The sequence below is a fragment of the Thalia democratica genome, chromosome 1 (genome assembly GCF_965202585.1).
Source record: "Thalia democratica chromosome 1, ktThaDemo2.hap1.1, whole genome shotgun sequence".
NCBI classification, from domain to species: Eukaryota; Metazoa; Chordata; class Thaliacea; order Salpida; family Salpidae; genus Thalia; species Thalia democratica.
Genome location: NC_139165.1, coordinates 78,180,382 through 78,203,100, shown reverse-complemented (window position 1 = coordinate 78,203,100; position 22,719 = coordinate 78,180,382). Strand labels below are relative to the sequence as shown.

At 27.4% G+C, this 22,719-nt stretch overlaps 1 protein-coding gene across 1 annotated transcript; it reads right to left on the bottom strand.

Moving 5' to 3' along the window:
- Positions 1–9,646: 9,646 nt before the first annotated feature.
- On the bottom strand, positions 9,647–22,713 carry LOC145849197 (uncharacterized). Its single transcript, XM_082954308.1, has 17 exons — positions 22,586–22,713; positions 21,412–21,504; positions 19,963–20,137; positions 19,479–19,534; positions 19,276–19,326; positions 18,291–18,604; positions 17,844–17,944; positions 17,498–17,549; positions 16,747–16,816; positions 16,486–16,545; positions 15,644–15,716; positions 14,423–14,532; positions 12,456–13,023; positions 12,022–12,258; positions 11,368–11,683; positions 10,443–10,994; positions 9,647–10,267 (listed from the first exon to the last, which is right to left on the bottom strand). The coding sequence occupies exons 1-17, from the start codon at positions 22,620–22,622 to the stop codon at positions 10,199–10,201; spliced, it is 2,934 nt and encodes a 977-aa protein (XP_082810434.1). The 5' UTR covers positions 22,623–22,713; the 3' UTR covers positions 9,647–10,198.
- Positions 22,714–22,719: the final 6 nt, after the last annotated feature.

Sequence of the window (22,719 nt, the reverse complement as noted above, 5' to 3'; positions counted from 1 at the left end):
TCATGACCTTACTAGATAACAAACTAAAAAGACTGAAGTTTAAATGCTTTTTGAAAAATGAGCAAAGTTATGTTTTAAAAATTGAAATTAGCTGTCTCAACTATAAAGAAAAACTAAGTGCTTTAAAAATTGTTATAATGTTGTTGTGACGTAGTACAAATAATTAAAAAAGAAAAAAAAAGGAAGTCTAAAGCAAACATTGTTTTTATTTATCAATTCCTTATTCTAAACAACTGTACAGTACATACCTTTAACTTTTTTTACTGACCATCCGCTGTGAATAATAAGGAAAAGTAGAAACAGTGATCTAAAAAACAGTTGTATGGTTTTTAATAGTATCGAAAAGTTTTCTTTAGTCAGAACAATAATGAAAAGAATGAAAACAATAGCATATTTCATATTAAGATAACCTTTTAATAAAAGATAGTTTAAATATTATTAATTAAAACCTTAACTATATCAATTTTTTGTAGTAGAACAATCCAAAAAACTTTATTAACATTTAATGATTAAAGAATGATTTAGTATATAAAATAAGTGCGTAGCTGTCTAATTGCACGAGCGTACAAAATTGCACGAAGATATTTTTGCACGAGGGGATAAAATTGCATGAAGGGCCACTTTTGCATGAAGACACTTTTGCACAAGCAGACAATTTTGCACAGGTATTTTTTTTAGTTATTTTATTAATTTTATAATTTGTATTTATTATATTTTTTTATCACTGTTACCCCTAACCCTTACCCTCAATCGGTAGCTTTTTTTCAGTGATTTTTTTTTGTTTTTATTTCTTTTTTTTTTATTATTGTTAGTTTTATTTTTATTTTTATTTTTACTATCACTGTTACCCCTAACCCTTACCCTCGGTAGGAAGCTTTTTTCTTTTTTTTTTTTAATTGATTTTTAGTTTTTTTTTTTTATTTGTTTTTAATTTGTTTTTTTCTGTAACTTATTTTACTCTCGTGCAAAAATGTAATTCGTGCAAAATTGACCCTTGATGCAAAATCGTCTTTGTGCAATTTTGTGCCCTCGTGCAAATTTGGCTTCGTACAGTTTAGACCCGTTCCCAAAACAAGTGTGTCTTTGTATTTACTTATGTTAGCATTCATTTTATATTTATTTTAGATAATGTATTATTTACTACAACTATAAATAAAAAATAATTAGATAGTATTTATTATACAAAAATTCAAGCACTAACATCTTGTTTAACTGCATGTTTTCTTCTGTGAAAATTATATATAAAACTATAAATATATCTGAAAAAAAACACGTAAAGTAAAAGTTATTAAGTATAAATTAAGTGATAAGAAATTTTGTTTAAGAATTAAACTATTTTATCGCCTTTTTTTTTAAAGAAGCTATACCTCAAACTTAAAAAAGCCATTTTGTTTTTGCAACGTAAAAAATAAAATAGATTATTGAACAACGTGTCTTATTCAAAAACAATGCAGATAAAACTATTTAGACGTTTAGTTAGTTGCTCTTATGAACAAGTTATGCAGTTCAGTTCGCTATACTTTAACTTGAGTATAAATTTTACGACTGAAGTTTTAAACTTATTTTTAATATCTTTATTTTATTGATTATTAGTAACGAAAATCTTTATTCGATTTCTTGTTTTTATTTAGTTTATAGTGTGTTTAATACCTTAATTAAAATTAAGGTCATTAGTAGTATAATTTTATAATTATAATTTATGTACAAAAACTCTGACACAACGTATGAAAGATAACTTTTCTTTATTAATTATTCAGAAATTTGAAAAAGTAGAATATAAAGTTATCTTCTCTTAGGTATACTAAACTACACTATTAGATGTCTTGTAAAAAGTCACTCAAGACTAGATCTGGCACCTTCACATTTTTCGATGAGCTCGCGACGAAATGTCAGGCTGAGAAAAAATGTTTTCAAAAAGGCGAAATTCTCGCACCGGTAACTAACCGTCACGACGTAAAAAAAATCAAGAAACTCTTTGAATCGAACGACAGCATAGAGGGATGTAGAATAAGTTCTGGTGGTAGTTACTGGCTTGGTTTGGACATAAGTTTTACTGGAAACAATCAACATAAAGTTTTCACAAATGGCATGAAGTGGAAAGAAAAGAAACACAGCAAAATATATCTAAATTACATTAAAAATCACACTGACTGTGGAGTTGCCTTGTTTTTTCCTATTTTGCAAAATAACCAGTTTTTTTTAAGTTACGAAAGTGAACATTGTGACTGGGTATCGAATCATTTTTATGCTTGCTTCAAACCAGCAAAAAATGCGATTTCTGAGTCCGTGGTTCGAGAAAGAGACGGTTTGGAAAATAAAAGCAGAGTTTTGCTTTATGGTACCGCTCCGGCCTTCTTGCTTGCATTAGGCGCTTTTGTTGGCGTTTTTTACCAGAAAAGAAAAGAGAAGGCGGAATTGAATGAGCTGAGAAAAAAGTTGTTTGCTTTTGACCAAGAAAAATGTTGCTCTGCAAGTTGCATTTCAACCGGCGATAAATAGTAAAATGTACAAAAGTTCTAAAATTCCTACAGTATTATAGCACAAAAAACATTTGTGGTAGATTTTAAAACATATTTTTGTTTTGTTGGTGTTTAATTTGTAAAAAAAAAATGACTCAAAAACTAATATCTGTGTTGGATTATGTTCATAGTTTACTATAATAACAGTGTACATAATGGCATAAATAAATTAGATCTTATTAAAATTTTGTGTTATATAGGAAAACTTAAAGTTTTCCATCAGTTTTGAGTGAATATGATTTTTTGAATTTCAGAACGACCAATTTAAATAATAAATTTTGGATTTAAAAAAAAAGTAGTTTCTTTTTATCATATAATATAACTATTAAAGTGAACAACCGTATAACATAATAAATTAAACTCGAATAATATGTTATTATAGACAGATTTATAGGGTTAATATACAAAATATGAACAAAAAACTAACTGTATTAAACAGTGAAACAATAAGATTAAAAGGCTGTTTAATTATTTTCGTACAATATAAGTAAAATAAACTAAATCAAATACTAAAGATTATTATAATCCGATGGGAGAGTAATTACTATTTTTGTCACATTGATTAAAATACTTGTATTTTACAATAATGCCAGAAATTAAGTAACTATGAATCTTTTACTAGCCTATTATGTTTATACAGCTACAATATGCATTAGGTTTGTTGTACATTAGGTAGTTGTTTATGTAAAAATTTTTGAATTTTTATATGAAACTTATATTTATGTTTATAATGTAGGATTAAAAATGCTTTAATTTGCTACTTCTAATGATTTGGAACTATCAAATTGATCCAGCTTGCTTAGTTAAAGTTTGTTTATTTATTTTAGTACAAACAAAACCTAAAACGTGTTAGGTAAACATTAAAGACAGAAACATAAAAAGTTAAATTGCTGGCAATTAAGAAACACATATGTGTGTACTTTACACTAAATTATAACAAACCAATTAACAATAAATGTTGATAACAATCCTTATTCATAATCTAATGTTTAATAAAATATTTTGTTATAAACAACGTAAAAGAAAAAAATATCTTAACTCGGTCATTTTCAAACTTAACATTTCATGTAAATTTCTGTATTTCTGCTAATTTTAACAAAGTTATGAGTTCATTCAATTTTTCCTAAAGTGTTACTCTATTAAATTTTACTAGTTTACTTTTGCTTTATAACATACCCTACAAATATAAAAATTAAGGAGCTTTAAGCAAATACATTCACTAGGTTGTTTTAAGTAGTGTTCAACTGTTTTAAAAATATGTTCAAGTTAAATGGTTTAAAAAGTTTACAAAAACTTTAAAAAGTAATAAAAATACTTTTAAGTTTGGCCGTATATAACATTGTACTTTAAATTGGTACAAAAGTGACAAAATAGAATAAAACTATCATTTACTAGATATTTTATAGTAATTAGATATTAACATCAAAAATATATAAATTACATTAAACATATCAATAACTATTTCAAATCACTACTTACTTTTTTGTAAACAATAAATCCTTTTTAAATATCAAAATTCTTTTTAAGTGATCAAGCGAAATTTTGAATTTAATTAATAATGTAAGTAATATTTTTAGTAAAAAAATAAATTTCAAAAAATAACAGTTATATGTATTAGTAAATGAAAATCACTTCTTAACATACCATAAATTTAAGCAACTTGAAGTATAACTTAGCAGTCGCCTTATTCGCTGGTTCAAAGCAAGCATAAAAAATTGTCATTCTCCAGATCCAGACACATTAACAACTTTTTGAAACTAAATGAAGCTGTTTTTGAGAAAAATAGGGAAAAAAATAAGGCAACTACACAGTCGGGCTATTTTTTATTGTATAATAAATGAAACAAATTTTGCTGTATTTTTTTATCTTTCCACTGAAAGCCATTGGTGAAAACTTTATGTTATTTGTTTTCAGTGAAAGTTATATCCAAGCCAAGAAAGTAACCAGAAAAGGAATTAGTAATAAATTCACGGCCTTAATGACTTTTTGGAACTCATTTAATAGTGCATATTAGTACACCTAAGATAAAATAGTTATTTTTTGTACTTTTTTTGACTTCGTGACAGTTAGTTACCGGTGCGAGAATTTTACCCCTTTGCCAACATTTTTTCTCAGCCTGACATTTCGTCGCGGGCTCATCAGAGGTACCAGATCTAGCCTTAAGTGACGTTTTACAAGAAGTTTAAGAGTGTAGTTTAGTTTGACTAAGAAGATCTAATTTTTATTCTACTTTTTAAATTTCTGAAAAATTTACAAGGAAAAACTTTCTTTCATACGTTGTGTCAAACTGTTTTGGTGTAAAAAACTTGCATACTTTTTATTGGTTTAATTTAGATCAAAATATAAAGCTAACAATGTTATAAATTAAACCTAAAACTATTTAAACATATTTATACTATTACTACAAGAAATAACTTTGAAAATCAATCTTAAAATGTATGATAGGATGAATGGTTTGTAGGTAGCCTACTTTTCAAGTTTAGAATCGGACAGCTTTTGATAATTTCAAAATAAAAAAGTTGGTCAAAAAACCATCGAAAATAACTGTCTCAACTCTTTACATAAAAACACTTGGCAATTGGTTTTTGTTTATTAGAAAAAAACACTTCAAACTCTTATTGAAATAGAATACTCTTTGATTAAGAATTGAAAATGTTTTTTATAAACGAATAGATCTCTTCCTTCGTGTTTTTGTGTACAGAATATAGACTAGACAGTTATTTTCAATGATTTTTCAAACAATTTTTTACTTTAAAAGTATATAATAGTATTTAACTATAAAATATTGAACTAAATATACTATACATAAAAGCAACAACTTAAAAATTAAATATTGTTATCTTCATTGTAACATTGTAATAAAAGGTATTCCATAGGTTAATTAACAAATACTATATAGAAAATTTATCACTAACTTTTTTTCTGGTCAAGTTGAAATCCATTTAAGCTGTAAACAACTTTAAACAAAATTTCTGACAGACTTCTTTAGAATTTAGACAGGAACATGAGTCAAACGTCATAATAGTATTTTTTATCAACTGATTTATCAAAATTGTTTCAAGAGAAATTTATTTTATTAAAAAGCAGCACCAAGTTGTAATTTTCAGTTGTCTTTTACATTATGCTTAGTGTTTTAGTCAAACCCAACAAAATAAGAGTTTAACTATTTTAAAAACCCTACTGAATAAGTTTTAAGAATGACTATGATTATTAACAATCCACATTTAAAGATACATTTTATCTAGTTACCAATTAAAAACTCATTTTTTGAATTTTTTTCAGAGAAATCTTACTATTTCTACATGATTCAACATGTAAAATGTACATGTTGAAATGTTCTATTTCCTCTGTTAAACACCAAATGTAGTGTTGTCACAATACTACACTTAATAATGCTAAGTTAGTAAAATAACTTAAACAGTACTTTCACTGTACGTAGTTGTGTACGGTGATCATGAAAAGAAGTAAATTGTTTTAATAGAAAATATTTTTAAACAATTTATATATAAACGGCAACCAACGATATGACCGTCAACTTTATTCAAACTTATTTCAAACTTTCTGTTTTGCTCTACACTTTGATGCACGAGCTACCAGCGGCCACGCTTAGTATTTTTGTTACGGCATGCGAGAAACTAACAAGCATTAAAAACCCCTTAATTTTTTATTCAAAAGAATAATAAGATAAAAATACTAGAACAACAACAAACTGTTTGTAAAAAGAAGTTAGTTTTTAAAATTGTACTTTTTTTTGTAAAATAAAGTTTTTTATTTTTGTTCAGGGACACATTAGCTCCAATGCTCTACCTCACGCGACACCTCTGCGAGCTATTATAAAGTATTTGTTTTTAAATTGAAGTCGTGGTGTTAAATAAAAAAATTTATTAAATTTTTTATAATATAGCAATTCTTTCAAAAGTAAAAATGAAAAGTTTTTTATAACTGTGGTATTAAAGTGGGTTCTAAAAAAAATAAATTTACCTTTAATAGTTAATTTGTTTTTTAACTTTTAATTTGTTTGTGTCTGGTAATACAAAAATCTGTACTTAATCAATGTTTTATAATTCAAGTTGTTGTGAAGTTTAATTTTATCAAATCTAACCAACTTCAAATTTAAATAAAAATGCTGGAATATGTAATCACATAACCTATATAAATATAATGAAGTATTTTCTCTTCACACGAGGGAGCATTATAGAATGATAAAATTGTTTAAAAGTAGGAGAGTAAAGAAAAATGTACCTATTGTGAAAATTTTTATCATGAATCATTTTTACTATTAGAAAGTATAAAAAACTCAATACTACTTATTTTGTTTAATATTTGACTGTTATAGAGTTTTGATAAACTTTCACCTGGCATGTTTAACAGTTAGTTTTTCCTATTCTGTAAATATCAATATGTTTACAGACCGATTGAATCCATAGTTGAGCCTTCCACTGAGACCCAAGAGGCTATTGCCATCTTGGGCCAGTGCAACAACAGCCGCACTTTCAGTGCTGTTAAGCCGTCACAGCAAAGTTTGTTAAAAACTTTTTTGTGTAATACAATATATAGTTGAGTAGCTTTGATGATTTTATTAAACTATTTTTTAAGTAAGAATAAAGGTTGAATTAAATTGAAACAAAAACCAAAAGTTGAGTTTTGTTAAAATCTTGAATGATTTTTAGTGAAAGCTTTCTTATAAAAGCGGATATGGGGCAAAGTTTGAGTTTTAATAAAGGCAGAAATTTAATACAACTGAAACTTGTCTAAGATAACGATTTTTCATTGGAGGCGTAGTATAATAAAATCGATTAAAAATATACATAATTTGATTTACGACAACTGCTAACTAAGATATTATTTAAATTACAGAAATTTCTTTATACTAAAACCAATATTATTTTTATCTAAAGATAGTTTTACAAGCTGTTTTTCTTTAAAGTATAACCCTAGTGTAGAGCTTTTTTTTCACTGGTACACAGAAGGTTTTGAAAAAAAAAATAAAACTTTTTAAATAGTTTTAAACAGTTACTTATTTTCTTAATAAAACTATATTATCATTTTCATGGGTTTTATTTTTTCAACGTTTAATGGAGAAATTTAAAAAACTTAAATTAAAGCATTAATACCATACAACTGTTATGAACTGATATCAAACTTAATTTGTTTAATAAAAGATCTTATTACAATCATATTCAAATTGGATACCAATAAACTTTTATTATGAAAAAAAGTTTTAGCACAAATATACATTTTAAAATTATAATAAATTAAAAAAAAATATTTTAGCCTTTATTGAATTTCAAATTTGATATCCGTGTCATGTCTGCAGAAGATTTATTGTACAGCAAAAAGTTTTTTAGTGTTCTGTTTTCACCAGTAACGTAATTTTTATTATATCTCATTCTCACAATCAAACTTTGGGTTCTGCTTTAGTATTGTTTATAATTTGCAGATTCTTTGCTTTATTTATGTTTCCTGGAAATTGATGATTTTATACAAGTTAGTTGTATCTTCACATTGTACTTTGATATGTGTTTTTTCTGTAAAAAAACAGTTTTGTTGTAACTTAATAAATTAACTATGAAATCAGTTGTTATTTTAAAACATTACCGAAAGTTGCGTAGAAACATTTTGCTAGAAACAAAAAAACTTTATTTGTATGAACTATTTGACTTAGTACAAAATTTTCTCTGTATCAAGGGTCGGTAGAACTAACCGGCAAGTAACGTGTACTTAAGACTTAGAATTTTTCGTGCAAGTTTAAGATTTTTTCGCAATTCAAACTTACTCTCAACTTTATCTTGAGTAAACAGCAATGTTTTATTACTACTACTTACTTTTTATAGATAATCTTTGAAATTTTACGGCTTGCAAAGACTTTTTCTAACAAACTCGGCCCGCGAAGGACATCTACAGTAAATTTAGGCCGTTACTTATAAAATGATGCCGACCCCTGCCATTTATATTTTTAATGGTTTGATTTACTTTTTAAAATTAATAAAATATTTCTCAACACAAAAAGTTTACCATTTCTAAAATATTCTTTACGTAAAAATTAATATTGCATTAGACAACTAAATTGATATTTTCACCTACTCTTGTTATTTTAAGCAACTAAAAAAAGTATTTGAATAAAATAAAACTTGCAGAGTTAGATAAAATATAAGTACGCACTTTTTCTTTTTATTCTTTAAACTTAATTTAAGTAGGTGTAAAGAACAACAAAATTTCCTCAAGTACATAATATTGAAAACGCGAGTTAAAACGCGCACTCTTATTTATATAGTATATCTATTTTAGCTTAATTATTAAAATGTTGTTTAGTATAAAATAAAAAAATCTAGTCTGAATAAAGTATAGTACATTAGTATAAAGCATGCAAGCATACCATTTTAAAGATCGTTAAATGACTAATTTTGTATCTAAGTGTAGTAGAACTTAAAAATACATTTGATATAAACTGTCACTAACTAGTGATAAACATAAACGATTCAAAATGCAGTTTTTCAAAAAAAATAACGGATATTTTATGAAAGCATAATTGAAGCTAATCGTAAAGGTTTTTCAGACTTTTAGGAATATAGAAATTTTTGTAAGCTCATATTTAGAAAACTAATATTTTCTATAGTAATTTTTTCCTACGTTAACAAAAAGTAGCTAAAAACATAGAAAATAGTACAACGGTAATTTAAAAAAAACTTATATTTTAAATAAAATGTATCCAAATTCTTAAGTTTTAATGGACCAATAATATAAACAAGAAAAAACAAACGTTTGTTATGTATTTTATGAAAATCTTTTTTTTTTGTAAATCTATGAACTTGATAAAGTAACGTTCAACATCTCTTGCACTATTGGGTTAAAAAGTAACTTTTCCATACTACGGGTTTACAGAATTTAAATAAACTAAATAAATTATTTTATACTACAAAATAGTGACTTTTTTGTATTTACTGAAATTCATTTTTATAATAATTATTGTTTTTTTCTTAAATTTATAAATCAGTATTTACAATTGAAACAAATTCAAAAACGAAAAACCCAGTTAAGTATTTTAAAACTACTTTTATAGATCACGTCTTCATACTTTATGTAAAGAAGGAAGTAAATTTAGTAATAAGGCTTTATGAAACAAAAAAAAAAATTCAAAACATTTATTTTAAGCATAAAAATTAAAATTACAAATACGAATTTAAAAGTCTCTATAGTTATAAATTTCTATAAAAATTTTCCAATAGACAAAGAAAAATAGTAGCAAATAATTTTTTAACATTTTACTATTTGAAACACAGTTTTATTCTATATAAAACCATCTAGCATCAGAAAACTAATTGAACTCAAACAAATAATGTTCACAACTCACGCAGAGTATTCTTTTTACATTGACTATAAACATATTAAATTTTCTACAATTTTTTTTAGTTTTGCGTGCCTAAGTTAAAAAAGAATCCATGTTATTCACATCAAAAAATACAAGTCAAGAGTAAAAATTGAAGATGTAAAAAGTTTGTACATGAAATGTATTGGCAAACTTAAATGAAAAATAAATAAGTTGTACAACGAAACCTTGTTTTATGTCTTTACAAAATTTTGCTACATTAATTAAAAGTTATTCTGTGCAAAAACAATCTGTTAAAATATAAATCTTAGACGAGAAGCATGAAAAGTAATTTAATACCTAAAACAATCTTTCAAGTGTCGACTGCTAAATTTTCGTCTAGAAGTTCCGAAGTAAAAGCGTCAAGGTCAAAGTTTAGGTCCTGTAAAAAAAAGTAGATTTAAAGATAAGCTAATTTGGTTTGATATATCTTAATTAGGCCTAAAGCTGATTCTTATTCTATATTGAAAACAAAATAGTAAGAGAAATATCACTTCTAACTGTAGAACAAAACAATTTTTTTCTAATTATCATAAAAATATGTGCAATTTTCTAACCTTTTTCTTGGATTTCCTTTTCTTTTTCTTCTTCTTTTTTTCAGAGGGTATTTTTTCCGCTTCAATTTTAACGTCAGAACTCGGCGGTTTTGCTTCAGATCCGGTAGAATTTTCAACTTTTCGACCTTCAAAATTTTCACCAACGTCGGATTTTTGCTGCGCTTCTTCCGGCGCCAAAGCGAGTTTTACCGGCGTCTTTTCGATTCCGGGTTCCAAACACAAGAGCTTGGGAACGTCTTCCACGTTTTTGTCAGCTTCTTTTGCAACCACTTCGTCCGCTTTGCCACTCGATTCATTTCCAACGGGCTCAGAGGCAACTGGCACTTTATCTTCAACCTCCTTTTGTTTCGCAGCCTCGATCAGGTCCGATTCAAACTGCTGCATCGAAACAGACTCGACGTTCTTCTCCGCGTTCTTCCCTTTCTGCTGGTTGTCTTTCTCCGCGGACTTCTTCTTAACGTTGGCCAGCTTTATTTTTATCTCCTTCTTCTTCGGCTGCTTCGCCTTCGTCGCCCTACCACGAGTTGGCGCCTTTTTTGCTTCTTCTTTGTCCTGATTGAAATGTTAAACATGTTTACAAAAAAATATATATTAAACGATGTCAAAAACTTACGTTTTGATTTAATCACACCTTAAGTATATAATATATACTTTTTTCAACTTCTTTAGTCTTAAATACCGTCATAGCTTGATACTGTAATGTTAAAAATTTTATCTTCAACATATTTAGAAGAATAAATCTAAGTTATAACAGCTATTTAACATGTGGCTATTAACCAACTGTTGTTAACAACTAACGCTTTGTTTAAGCAAAAAATAAAAGCATAATTATTTAAAAAAAATGAACTTTTTGTTTTAAATACTTTTATAGTTTGATACTGTAACAAAAAATATTTTCTTATATAGATTTAAAACAAAATAATACCTTTTTGGCTTGTGGCTTTTTGTCAGCTTGCGGCTGCTTCTTCTCAACAGCATCCTGCTTCCCCGCAACTTTCTTCAACGGAGCCTTCTTCTCGCTCGCCGCCTTCTTCCTGGGCGAGGTGGGTATGGGCTTGACCACCTTCTCGGTGGGCGGCTTGCCGCTTATCTTCATCGGCTTCCCGATGAACATCCTCGCCGACTGCGAGTCCTTGCTGCGAGAATTGTCACCGTCGGAGGGCGTGGCGGAGCTGCGGAGGCGGCAGTTGACGGGCGACGGGTGGCTCTTCATCTGGTGCCGCATCAGCTTGGACGGAGATCTTAAGTTTGAGTAAATTTTATTGTTTTCTGTTGTGTTTTAAAACTGCAAACATTTTAATTTTTTATTTTAGGAATTTAAAAGTTAGAAACCATCGTTTTTAATTCTTATTCAGACAAATTTGTTAAATGCAAACAACATAAATCCATTTTGATGTTTCAATAGCCTTATAAAAAATGATTTAAACAAGTTTTATATAAGCTTATAATAACTTGTCTATTCCAGGAAAAAAAATTGACACAAAAACTTTTACTCCACTCGAAGAGTAAACAGTCAGTAAATAACAAAAAAAAAATTCAGTAAATTACAACCTTATTATAAACCCTTGTTTAAAACAACCTGGTGATGGTGAGAAGCGGAACCCTCTTGGCGGTGCTCCTCGTCGACCTCCTGCTCTGCTGCGTGTTCTCCTCCTCCTCGGCGCTCGCCTCCTCCTCCCGGATCGGCTTCAGCTTCTCGCCCACGCTGCTGCTGTTCACCCACTCGTGCACGTACTTCATGGCGATCTGGTCGGTCGCTATGGTGACCAGCGGCTCCTCGTGGACGGTCGGGGCGGGCACCAGGTCGTTGATGACCCTGTTTCAATTTAGTTCAGAGTTTTCTTACAAATAAAAAAATTAACATTGAATATGCAAACTGAAAGAAAAGAAACATATACAAGTTAAAAAAAGTATTTGGAAAAAAAACACAACTTAGTAAGTATTAAATTCATATAATAAAAACCTATACAAAAAATTTATAAAACGCAATAATTATCAGGACAATAACAATACCTGGTGAGCGAGTTGTCTTCGTTCAACAGTGACGTCATGGTTCCGCTGGTGCCGGCTTTCATTTCGAGGGCTTTTTCCTTTACCTCCGGGGCTTTTTGTTTTTCCACGGCGGAGTTTTTGGCCGACAGGTTTTGGAGGAACTTGTTCAGGTTGTCGTCTCCCCCCTTCGGAAGAGTGAAGACGATCTTGCCGCCCGTTTCCTTGGTCGCTGGAGGCAGGGCGGGAGCGGGCTTGGCCTTTTCGACGAGCAGCGACGCCTCCTGCTTGGCGGGAAAGTAGGTTTTTATGCCGGGAGACGAGGTCATGTCGTCGTCGAAGTCCTTCTTCAGGTTCTTCTTCGCGTTCGCCTTCGAGCTCCTACCGTTTTTCTTCTTCGGCGCCTTTTTGGCGGGACTGGAGACTTTTGTGATTTTCGCAGAAACTTCTTCTTCCTGCGAAGGGGCCGCCCTCTTGCGCGTACCTGCTCTCGAGCCGCGCGTCTTTTTCGGAGCGGGGGCTTTTTTCTGCTCGTCGCTGCCCTCGTCTATGACCAGGTTGCCAACGGAGTCGTCGTACTTTGGCGGTGGAACTGTTTATTTAATTAAATTAAAGTGTAACGAATAAAACTACATATTGAAAACGTCTATGTAAACTCTGTTTTCTTATTAAGTGGTTGGAACACAATAACTTGACATAACTTTTCGGCAAATATATCAAAATAATCAGGTTTTAAGAAGTCAAAAACTACAGAACAAAAATAATCTTCTAATAAATCTCAAAAATGGCAAAAGAAAGTGCAAAAATTTTCATTTTTCAATATTTTTAAAATTCCAACATTCAAAGTCTTTTAAACTATAAAAGAAACATTTCCTGAAAGTCTCTAGTCTAAAAAAAATAAGGCGAACATAGGTTTTTAGTGATTTTTTAAATTTCCGAAAAAATTGATCCCGTAAAATTTGGGGTCCATGCGTTTTTATCAGAACCTTTTTATAAAAATTACAATATCTCAAGAGTTAAATAATATCTTTTTTTCATAAAACTTTCTTGTAGTTTGTACTTCAAACTTTCAAATAAGATCCAATGTTATTTTTAGTAAATGTCGGACCCCTTTATGCCCTTAAATAAATAAATCTATACATACATTTAGTACGTTTATAAAAACTATAGCTTTCCAATGTATATTGTCAAAATAAGGAATTTTAAAAACAATTCAAATTAAAATTATCATTAGAAAATGAATAAAATTTCACAAGTAAAATTAATAAGATAATTTGAATAATTACTTATTATAATTTTTTGAATATGTTAAATGTAAAAGTTTATTGGTAAGAGTACTTAACTAAATGTTTTCTAAAATCACCTACTCCAACATGTTTGTAAACAAATACACAAAAATGTTTAAAACTTAAGTATGATCGAGCTTTTCGAAGTACTCAACTTGATGATTTTAATACTATCACGTACAAAAAAAAATTGTAAACTAATGAAGCGATATCACCCACTTAGCAAAACTCTCACGTGTATGATTAATTTTGTTTAATTTTGTAACTTTTTATGATTTAACAAATAAAACAAGATTTATCTATTTTTTGTGAAAACAAGTTTGTTAAAACAAAAATGATATTTAAGGATATTTTGAACATTTATTTTATAGTTGAACTTTAAAATTTTTATACTTTTTTATTGTTTAGCAATAAACAAACTTTTAATAATATATAAAATCCCTAAATATATTTAAGATTCTAGAAAAACATAGATACTTTAAAAAACACATATTAAATATAAGTTTTTTATGGTGTTGCTTAAGTTTATTAAATTAATTAAAATTTTACTGACATTATTAACTTAAAACCTATCATAAATTACTTTTTGATAACAGACAAGAACATTCACGTTTAAATATTAATCAAGTTTTAAGTATGACAAACTTTAAAGAGCAACACAATTAAATTGTATACTGTAATAGACAAACAAACTGATCAACTAACTTTGTTGTGAAGGCTTAACAGCACTGAAAGTGCGGCTGTTGTTGCACTGGCCCAAGATGGCAATAGCCTCTTGGGTCTCAGTGGAGGGTTCGACTATGGATTCAATCGGTCTGTAAACATATTGATATTTGCAAAATGGGAAAAACTAACTGTTAAACATGCCAGGTGAAAGCCATCTAAACCGTAAAACAGGAGAATATAAAACATGTGATACATATTTTTTTAATACTATCTTATCGTTAAAATAGATAATTATAAAAACATAAGTAAATATTTTTATGTTGTCCTACTTTTAAACAACGTAATATTTCTAATATATTCCATCGTGTGAACTGGAAAGACCTCAACAGCTAACAACATCACTGTTAAAATGTTAACAACTGTTTTAAGATTACAGTTATTTTTATTCTGAAACCAAAGGTAAATGTTGAACAGAACGGTTTTTTTTTTTGTGTAATTTGTAATTGCTTCTGTTTTACATAAATTTACGTTTTATGTTAAGTTGTGTTTTTAATTCACTGGTCAGAATAACATTAAGATTCTTTGTAGATGAAATCATTTAAGTCTTGACCGAGCTATATACTTAAATTATACAATTATGCTTTTTGTTATTTAATAGTTGATCTTATTTCAAGATACATGATCACTTTTAACATTAATAAAATAAAACCGCAAGAAAGACATGATATTTGTATAAATGAAAAAAATTATATAATAAATAAAATGTAAAATATATCTTGTGAAAGTCAAGTGATACAAAAACAAAGACACTTTATAAGCATTTCATTTTAACTTAACATAACATATAACATAAGATTCTAAAACAACTTTCAAGAAATTAAACTATTTACAAATAATTTATAATTAAATAAAATGTTAAATAATTTTTTGTTAACAATATTTTGAGTATTTTAAAAATTTCACATCGAAAAAATCAACAAATTTTTTATTCCTATTTTTTTTTGTTGTATTTAAGACTTTTAACTGTGAATTCTTTTCAGACAAACAAAAACAATAAGCAAAGCTAAAAATTCTTAATTTTTTGGTTTATTTTTATATTTCACAAAGGACTACATAAAAACTAAAATAACAAAAGTATTGTCTAACATTACTGTTACGATTTGATAAACTAACATACTACTATATCATTATTGTAAATAACACTTAAACTTTAGTTTTAAAAAATATTTTAATATAAAAGTTAGACCAATAAAAACTAACTGATTTTCGCTGTTGGCAACAAAAAATTCACCCATAGTTGTTGGTGGTTTCACTATTGGAGTAGAGGTTTGTGCTGGTAAAATACAACAACTTGTTTATTTTATTTTTTTAATTAAAAAACATTTAATTTTTTTGTTCAATTTTTTATCTATAAAAAAGCTAAGATAACTTATAAGATAATCAGGATTTACAGTATATACAGCATGTTAATTTTTATTCTCGTTAAATCTGGAAAAATTAATTTTAATTTGAGGGCATAGGGGAGGTTAGGTTAAATAACTTTTTTTCAAAATTTAGTCTTATTTTGTTAAGTTTTAACTAAGCTACAAGTTGCTTTTCACAGATTTAAAATTAAGCATAGTTTTCACAATTTAAAACAATATTCAAAATTGAAATATGATTGATAGTGATACAGCTGGTAAAAGTTGGAGAGTACAATATGTTCCTTGTAGAAGGCGCAAACTAAAAAGGCGAAAAAGACTATTTTACTAAAAGTCTATATAGCATCGTTATTTTTATTCTTGTTATTTTATGAAAACTAGTACTTTTTTTTGATGTAGTTTAAATGATAATCAAGAGAGTTTAACTTACACTGCACTTAATCAATGAACAACAACGAAATAATCAAATAAATAATTAGACAATTCTTTTGAAAAACTAAAAGTATTTTTAAAATAGTCTGGTTGCCAAACAGGTATGTAGTTTTATAATGCTTTTCGCAATACATACTAAAATAATTGTACGTTTAATAAGATTTACTACTATCAAGACATAATTAATTTTAATTTAAATTAACACATAAGACATTTATTAATTTATTTATTGAAGTTGATAAAACTAACCGCTTACATCAGCTTCTAGCAATGGCTTGATTTGTTTTATCAACTTCGATGCATTCCCTCCTATTATGTTTTTTAATTATGATATGTTTTTGAATTTACAAAACACTGAAAATACTTTGTTTTATTAATACCAATAAAAAAAAACATTCAGTAATTTTTTAAAGTGGTTCAAAGTTAAAACAACAACAAAAAACAAAATTTTTTAAATATGTACTGATTTTAATAAATTCTTTACAAAAAATGATAGTATTATCAACTAACCCTCTACATTTTTAGACATTGTGGTTAGTGTTTGCTCAATAATTTTGTCTTTTTTTTCTAAAGTAGATTTCTGTCAATTAAACAATAAAATAATAATATTATAATGTCTGCTTTTTGATTATTTGTTGGGTTAAATTAATAGCAGGAACAAAAAAGTTTTTACTAATAATTATTGTGTACTCTATGTAACTTGAAAAAATAAAGTACAAAGAAGTTATATTTTATGTGTCATCAAAAGAATAAATCAAATATAAATATATCGAAGAAGTTTTAGTTATAAATATGCTCAAACTTTTTTTAATAATTTTCTTTACTAAACAAACAGTAGAACTGTTTATTTTTAAACAAACCTTTACTTTTTTTGGTTATAATTTATTTCAAGTTTTAATATTATTTATTACTGATTTTTGGAATTTCTAAAGTAAGTTTTTATAATGAGTTTCCTACGGTTTTTTCTCCTTTCACTAAAAGTTTAAGCTTTATTTAAAATTGGAAAAATAATAAGTATATTTATAACTAAAACTTCGTTATATTTATATTTAATTTATTATTTTGATGACACATAAAATATAAAAGTGTTCTCAAGACAGTTTTACCTCAATGGTTTGAAAAATTATACAATTATTTCAAGTTTCTACAAATTTATGAAAAAGTTTTTAAACTTTTTAAAAAGCTAATAAGCAAAAAAAAATGTTGTATTTTATATTATAAAGAAGTAAACTGTCAAACACTTTTTAAACAAACAACTGACTGTGTCTGAGAAAGTTCCATTGAAAATTAAACCTTGTTTTCCTAACTGTGATCTGTAAAATAGTATAATAATAAATGTTGTTTCTCTGCATTGTTATCTTTATACGTAATGATGTTTTTTAAGATTGAAAACTTTAAAATAACTGCATCTAAATCCTGTGGCATTTTAGTTGAACAAAATTTAGTACTTAGTATAAGTTATTGACCGTTTTTTGTTAGCTTATTTGCCTGTTTTGAATTTTATTTATTTTTATCTCTTGAAAACAATAAACGCAAACAAATTAAAAAACGAAATAATGTATGTTACTTTTCTAAAACCCTTTTTTATACTTAAAACAAAAACAAACTTTTGTTTTGAGTTTTCCGAAGATTTTTTAAACGACTCCAGAAGACAACTTCCCATCCTGGGGAGAAGATCTTTGGTATTTTCATGTTGGGATGTGTGCACCTAAAAATAGAATTATAATAAACACAATACAGCACTATACTTATTTCAAGAAAAAAAATCATGTAATTGATATACTGCCATTCATTAAACTTTTGTTTTTTTATTAAAAGTACCTAGTTATACTCTTGGTATATGTTGTTAGAACCAATAATCTTATACTTACCTAGTGCATACATAATTAATTTTGTAATAAAAATAGCTTAATCGTAAGCAGTTTTGTTGTGGACGTTCACAAATACGGACTTTAATAGTTAAAAAGATTTCAACTACTAACACTAAATTGCATTTCCAAGATAACATTAACAAACAACTATTGTCAATTTTAATTATTTACTAAAAAACAAACGTCTTTCAGTATGTTGGTGGTCTTTCCCTCGTCCTTCTTCTTGGAAGGTTCAGCCAACTTCCTCTTGTTCGGCTGGCCACCACCTTGGTGATCCACCACCACCGCGTGCCCAACGTTCGTCTTCCTGCCTACGTCGCTTCCTCCTTGCGAGCACGTGGGCACCGTGGGAAGCTGGAACAGCTGGGCGGGTTCCTGCGAAATTGTGAGCTGCTGCCCCAACGCGGTTGGCTTGTAGCACCCCACCGGCCTGATCATCACTTCGGAGGAACTTCGGTCCTCGATGGCGTTCCTCGGGCTTTTTTGCAGGTTCGTGTCTGGTAAAGGTGTTTCAACTGTTTTTATGAAACAAGGTAACAAATGGTAGAATGTAGGTTTAGTCTTTTAAGTGAGATAAAGCTTATATAGTTTTGGTATTTTGGCAAAGTTGGTACTTTTTTAAGCAAAATAATATTTACTCAAGTTAAGTTAGTTTTAAAGTAACCTGAAACTTGAGAGTATGCTTTTAAAACAGTTATCAAAACTTACTGTATATAAATATTCATGTAAATTATTAAATAATAATTATAGATATAGACAAGCTAAAATGTAAATAACCAAAACCTTGCAATTGATAAAAACAAAACAGATATTATTTATTCATAAGTCAAACGTCCAAAAAGGATTTATTATATAAGTAATTAGTTTTTCATATAAAGAAGTAATCAATTAGAATCATTAACTGAGAGAGTATAATTAGCAACTACATCCTAACAGAAGTGTGAGAATACTTGCAAATAGCACTCTAAACCAATGCAAAAGTGTAAACTGTTATATATAAATCATAATTTGTTCTTATCTTATAACTTGTTTAATTACTTTAGACTGGAGTAAAATGCTGTGTACAAATAATATAGTACTGCTAATTATACATAAGCAAAACAATACAAAATTTTCAAATGTTAGTAACTTTAGTTATATTTATTGTAAAAGATTTATTAAAACTAACACAACTGTCTTCTTCTTTGAGCTTTCTGATTTGGGTCTAAAGAACGTAGACCTTAAATACAAAAAGTATGATAAATACACACAATCAATTTCAGATTTTTTTGGTCCTTGCTTTAATTTAAGTACAATCATCACTAAAAGAACATATAAAATGTTTGAAATAGCTAAAATAGAATTTATGAACTACAAATTCAAAGTTCTTACTTGGAGTTATTTCCGGACCGCTATGATTCAAATTTATCATGCTTGAAGTACTTCTCCTGGAATATAAACTATTCTAAAAAATCAAATATCATGCAATAATATAAGTTAGACCCATTGAAAAATACATTTACTTATATAAACAATGAAACTGTTTTCCCAATTAAAACGCTCAGTTTCTTATAAGTAAAAAACTGAAGCCATAAATTTCTATTAAAAATATAAATTTTAGTAAAAACTTAGAGACTTCTTAATAATATATTCTACCTGACAAACATATGGCAGTGAGGTTAATCAATTGGTAAAAGATATGATTATTTGATATAATCTCAAAAACTTAATTTTTTTTAATGTTTAACATAAAAAAGCAGAAAACTGACGCAAGAGATTGTTAATACATGACAATAATTGGTAAAAGTATCAGTTTTGATAACAACTCAAAAACTTGGATATTTTCAATTTCAGCATCAGAAAGTTGATAACTAACGCAGGTGTGATAGTGGTGTTTGAAACTGACACTGAAGGCTTAGGCGTTGATTCCACAATGAACGAGTTGTTGATGGTCTTCCTCTCTTGCATCATAGTGTCGTATTCGGTCAGTATGGAGAACAGTGTCTGACCCAGCACCGTGTACTTGGACTGTATGTTGAACCCTTCCGGATCTACGTAAAACAACTTGACTAAATAAACTATTTAAAGCATAGAGTCAAAACTTAATAAATATCTGTTTTAGTCAAACTAACAATGTTGTCATTAAGTTGCATTGTGTAAAGTAAAAATCAACTTGAGTAAAATAAAAAGTGTTCAAAAATCAATATTTGACAAGGAATGAAAAAAATAATAAAAAGAGTTGTATATTTTGGACTTTGAAAAACATTAGTAAAAAAAATCATAGTGATAAACTTATATCAGAAAGCAGTTCTGTAGACAAGAATAATTGAAAATAACGCAAGAACTTCAATTAAAATAGATTATTTTTAGAACAAGTTATGCATATAATAAATATTGCAACAACTAATTTTAGTTTTAATTTTGAGAGTAAAAATTTTAGTTGTAAAACAGAATTAAATTACAAGCATATAAAAAAAATATTACAATATAAATTACTATACTGTACTAAAACTTAAAAAGACACCCTTAAAATTAAAATTTCAAATCAAGCTATTAAACTTAAAATATCAAAATCAACTAAACTTATCACAGAAAAAAGAGGGACAAAAACAAGACAACATAAAAATTAGGTTTAAAAAGTCAAACTTTCAATTTACACCCTATAAAAAATACATTATATATTTCTAAAGTTTTAAAAATGGACTAATAAACTATTTTAAGAGTAGCTTTATTTTTGCTTACTAAGTTATTTCTATTGATAAGCTTGTTAATTAACAATCAAAAGTTTTGTTACGTGCTTAAAATTTAAGTGTTTACTGATGGTCAAAATTTCCAAATTGCAAGCTTATTGGTCATCATATGCAAAAATTACATCAGTTATAACAATCACAACTTAAATAAATTTATTTGTTTTTAGTTTCATATACAACCGTTATAAAATTTTCAAAACTTATCAAATCAAAACTATTAAAAATATTGACAGCTTAAATGTTTTCACAAAACTTAATAACAGTTTTTTTTTCTTAACTTATTTAGATATATGCTTCAAATAGTAAAACTCGAAGCTTTTTAAACACAAAAGAAGACAGATATGTTGTGATTTTTTGATCACAGGCGTTTTGAAAAAACCTCCTATCACTAGAAGTTTATTTTAAATTACTAACACGAAAAAAACATCTTTAACTGAATATGTGTTCAAAAAATTACAAACATTTTACTTTTAATAATCAAAGTACATCTTTGTAATTCAAATTTTTACTAAAACTTTTGAATTAACTTCTTACTCTTGTTCTAGTGAATGGCACAATCGATCATAAAAACAAACCGTTTTGGTAAACTTGCCGCAGTTGTTTGAGTTCGGGGCATTCTTCTAAATACGTTCGAAAAGTTTCGTTGCACCCAGTTTCTGCCAGGTATCCTGTGAAAAACAACAGATTAACAATAAAAGTATAACGAGTTTGAAAAGAGTTAGTTAATAAAAAATATGATCATGATTTTTAAATAATTGTTATTTAACTGTTAATGAGAATCTTCCTTTTTAGAACAACTGTTAATCACTGTTTAAGTGTTTTTTTAATTTGTTTTTTAAACTTAATAACTACGTTTTTTCACAGATTAAAGCATCATTATTTAAAATAATCAATGTAAGGAATCTGAATATTCAAGGCTTACTAAGCAATAATAGAACTATAATAAAAAGTCAAAAACTAAGTACTGAGATTATCTAGTAAGTCCAAAAAAAAATTATCAATTTTCGTAATTATAAAAAACCTAAAACAAAAACACCAAAGACAGCTTTTGAATATCTAAAACATTTCTTTTTTATATATTGTATCATCTTTAAAAAGTTTAACTGTTTCTAATATTAAAAACTATATGACAATTACATTTTATTATACATGACAAAAATTTTAAATAGCTTTTTTATACTATGATAACCCTTTGGGTAAGCTGAACAAAAAAAAGTCATACTACCGTTTTATAGTATGGTTTACATATTTTTGATTATAATGATAAGTGAAGTTTATACCAAATTATATCAAAACTAAGCAATTTTTTTCATAATGTGTAACTACAAATCTTGGCTAAAAAATGTTTTGTAAATATTTTTCTTAAAGTAACTTAATAAAAAAATTATTTTAAATTCATTAAAAAAATTCCTTATCAAAAAAGTTGAATATATATACTAGAAAAAAACTTTATTGTAGTAAATTTTTATTAAGCTTTAAGGTGTATACGTTCTTTTGATAACTAAATTTAAATAGCATTACAAAATTTATTCTTTTTATAAAGAAAATACTTTTAATTTATTTATTATGTCTGTACAGCATTAAAAGAAGTAAAAGTAAGTTTGCTATTAGTAAAACAAGAAAAACAACAAGTAATTGTACAAACGAAAATAAAATAAAACCATCAAGTTGTTACCAAGTCAAAGTATCTTGGCAACATAAGCTATTACAATACAATGCTAAATAATATTGAAATAATCAACAGCTTACCTAGCACAAGTCTGGCAATATCGAAAGAAAACAACATGATTTTGAAACTTGGTTAGTTTGATTACATCTACTACTATTTGTAACTATTAAAATTGATAAACCTGAGGTAATATACTATTGAAAAGCTGCATGTA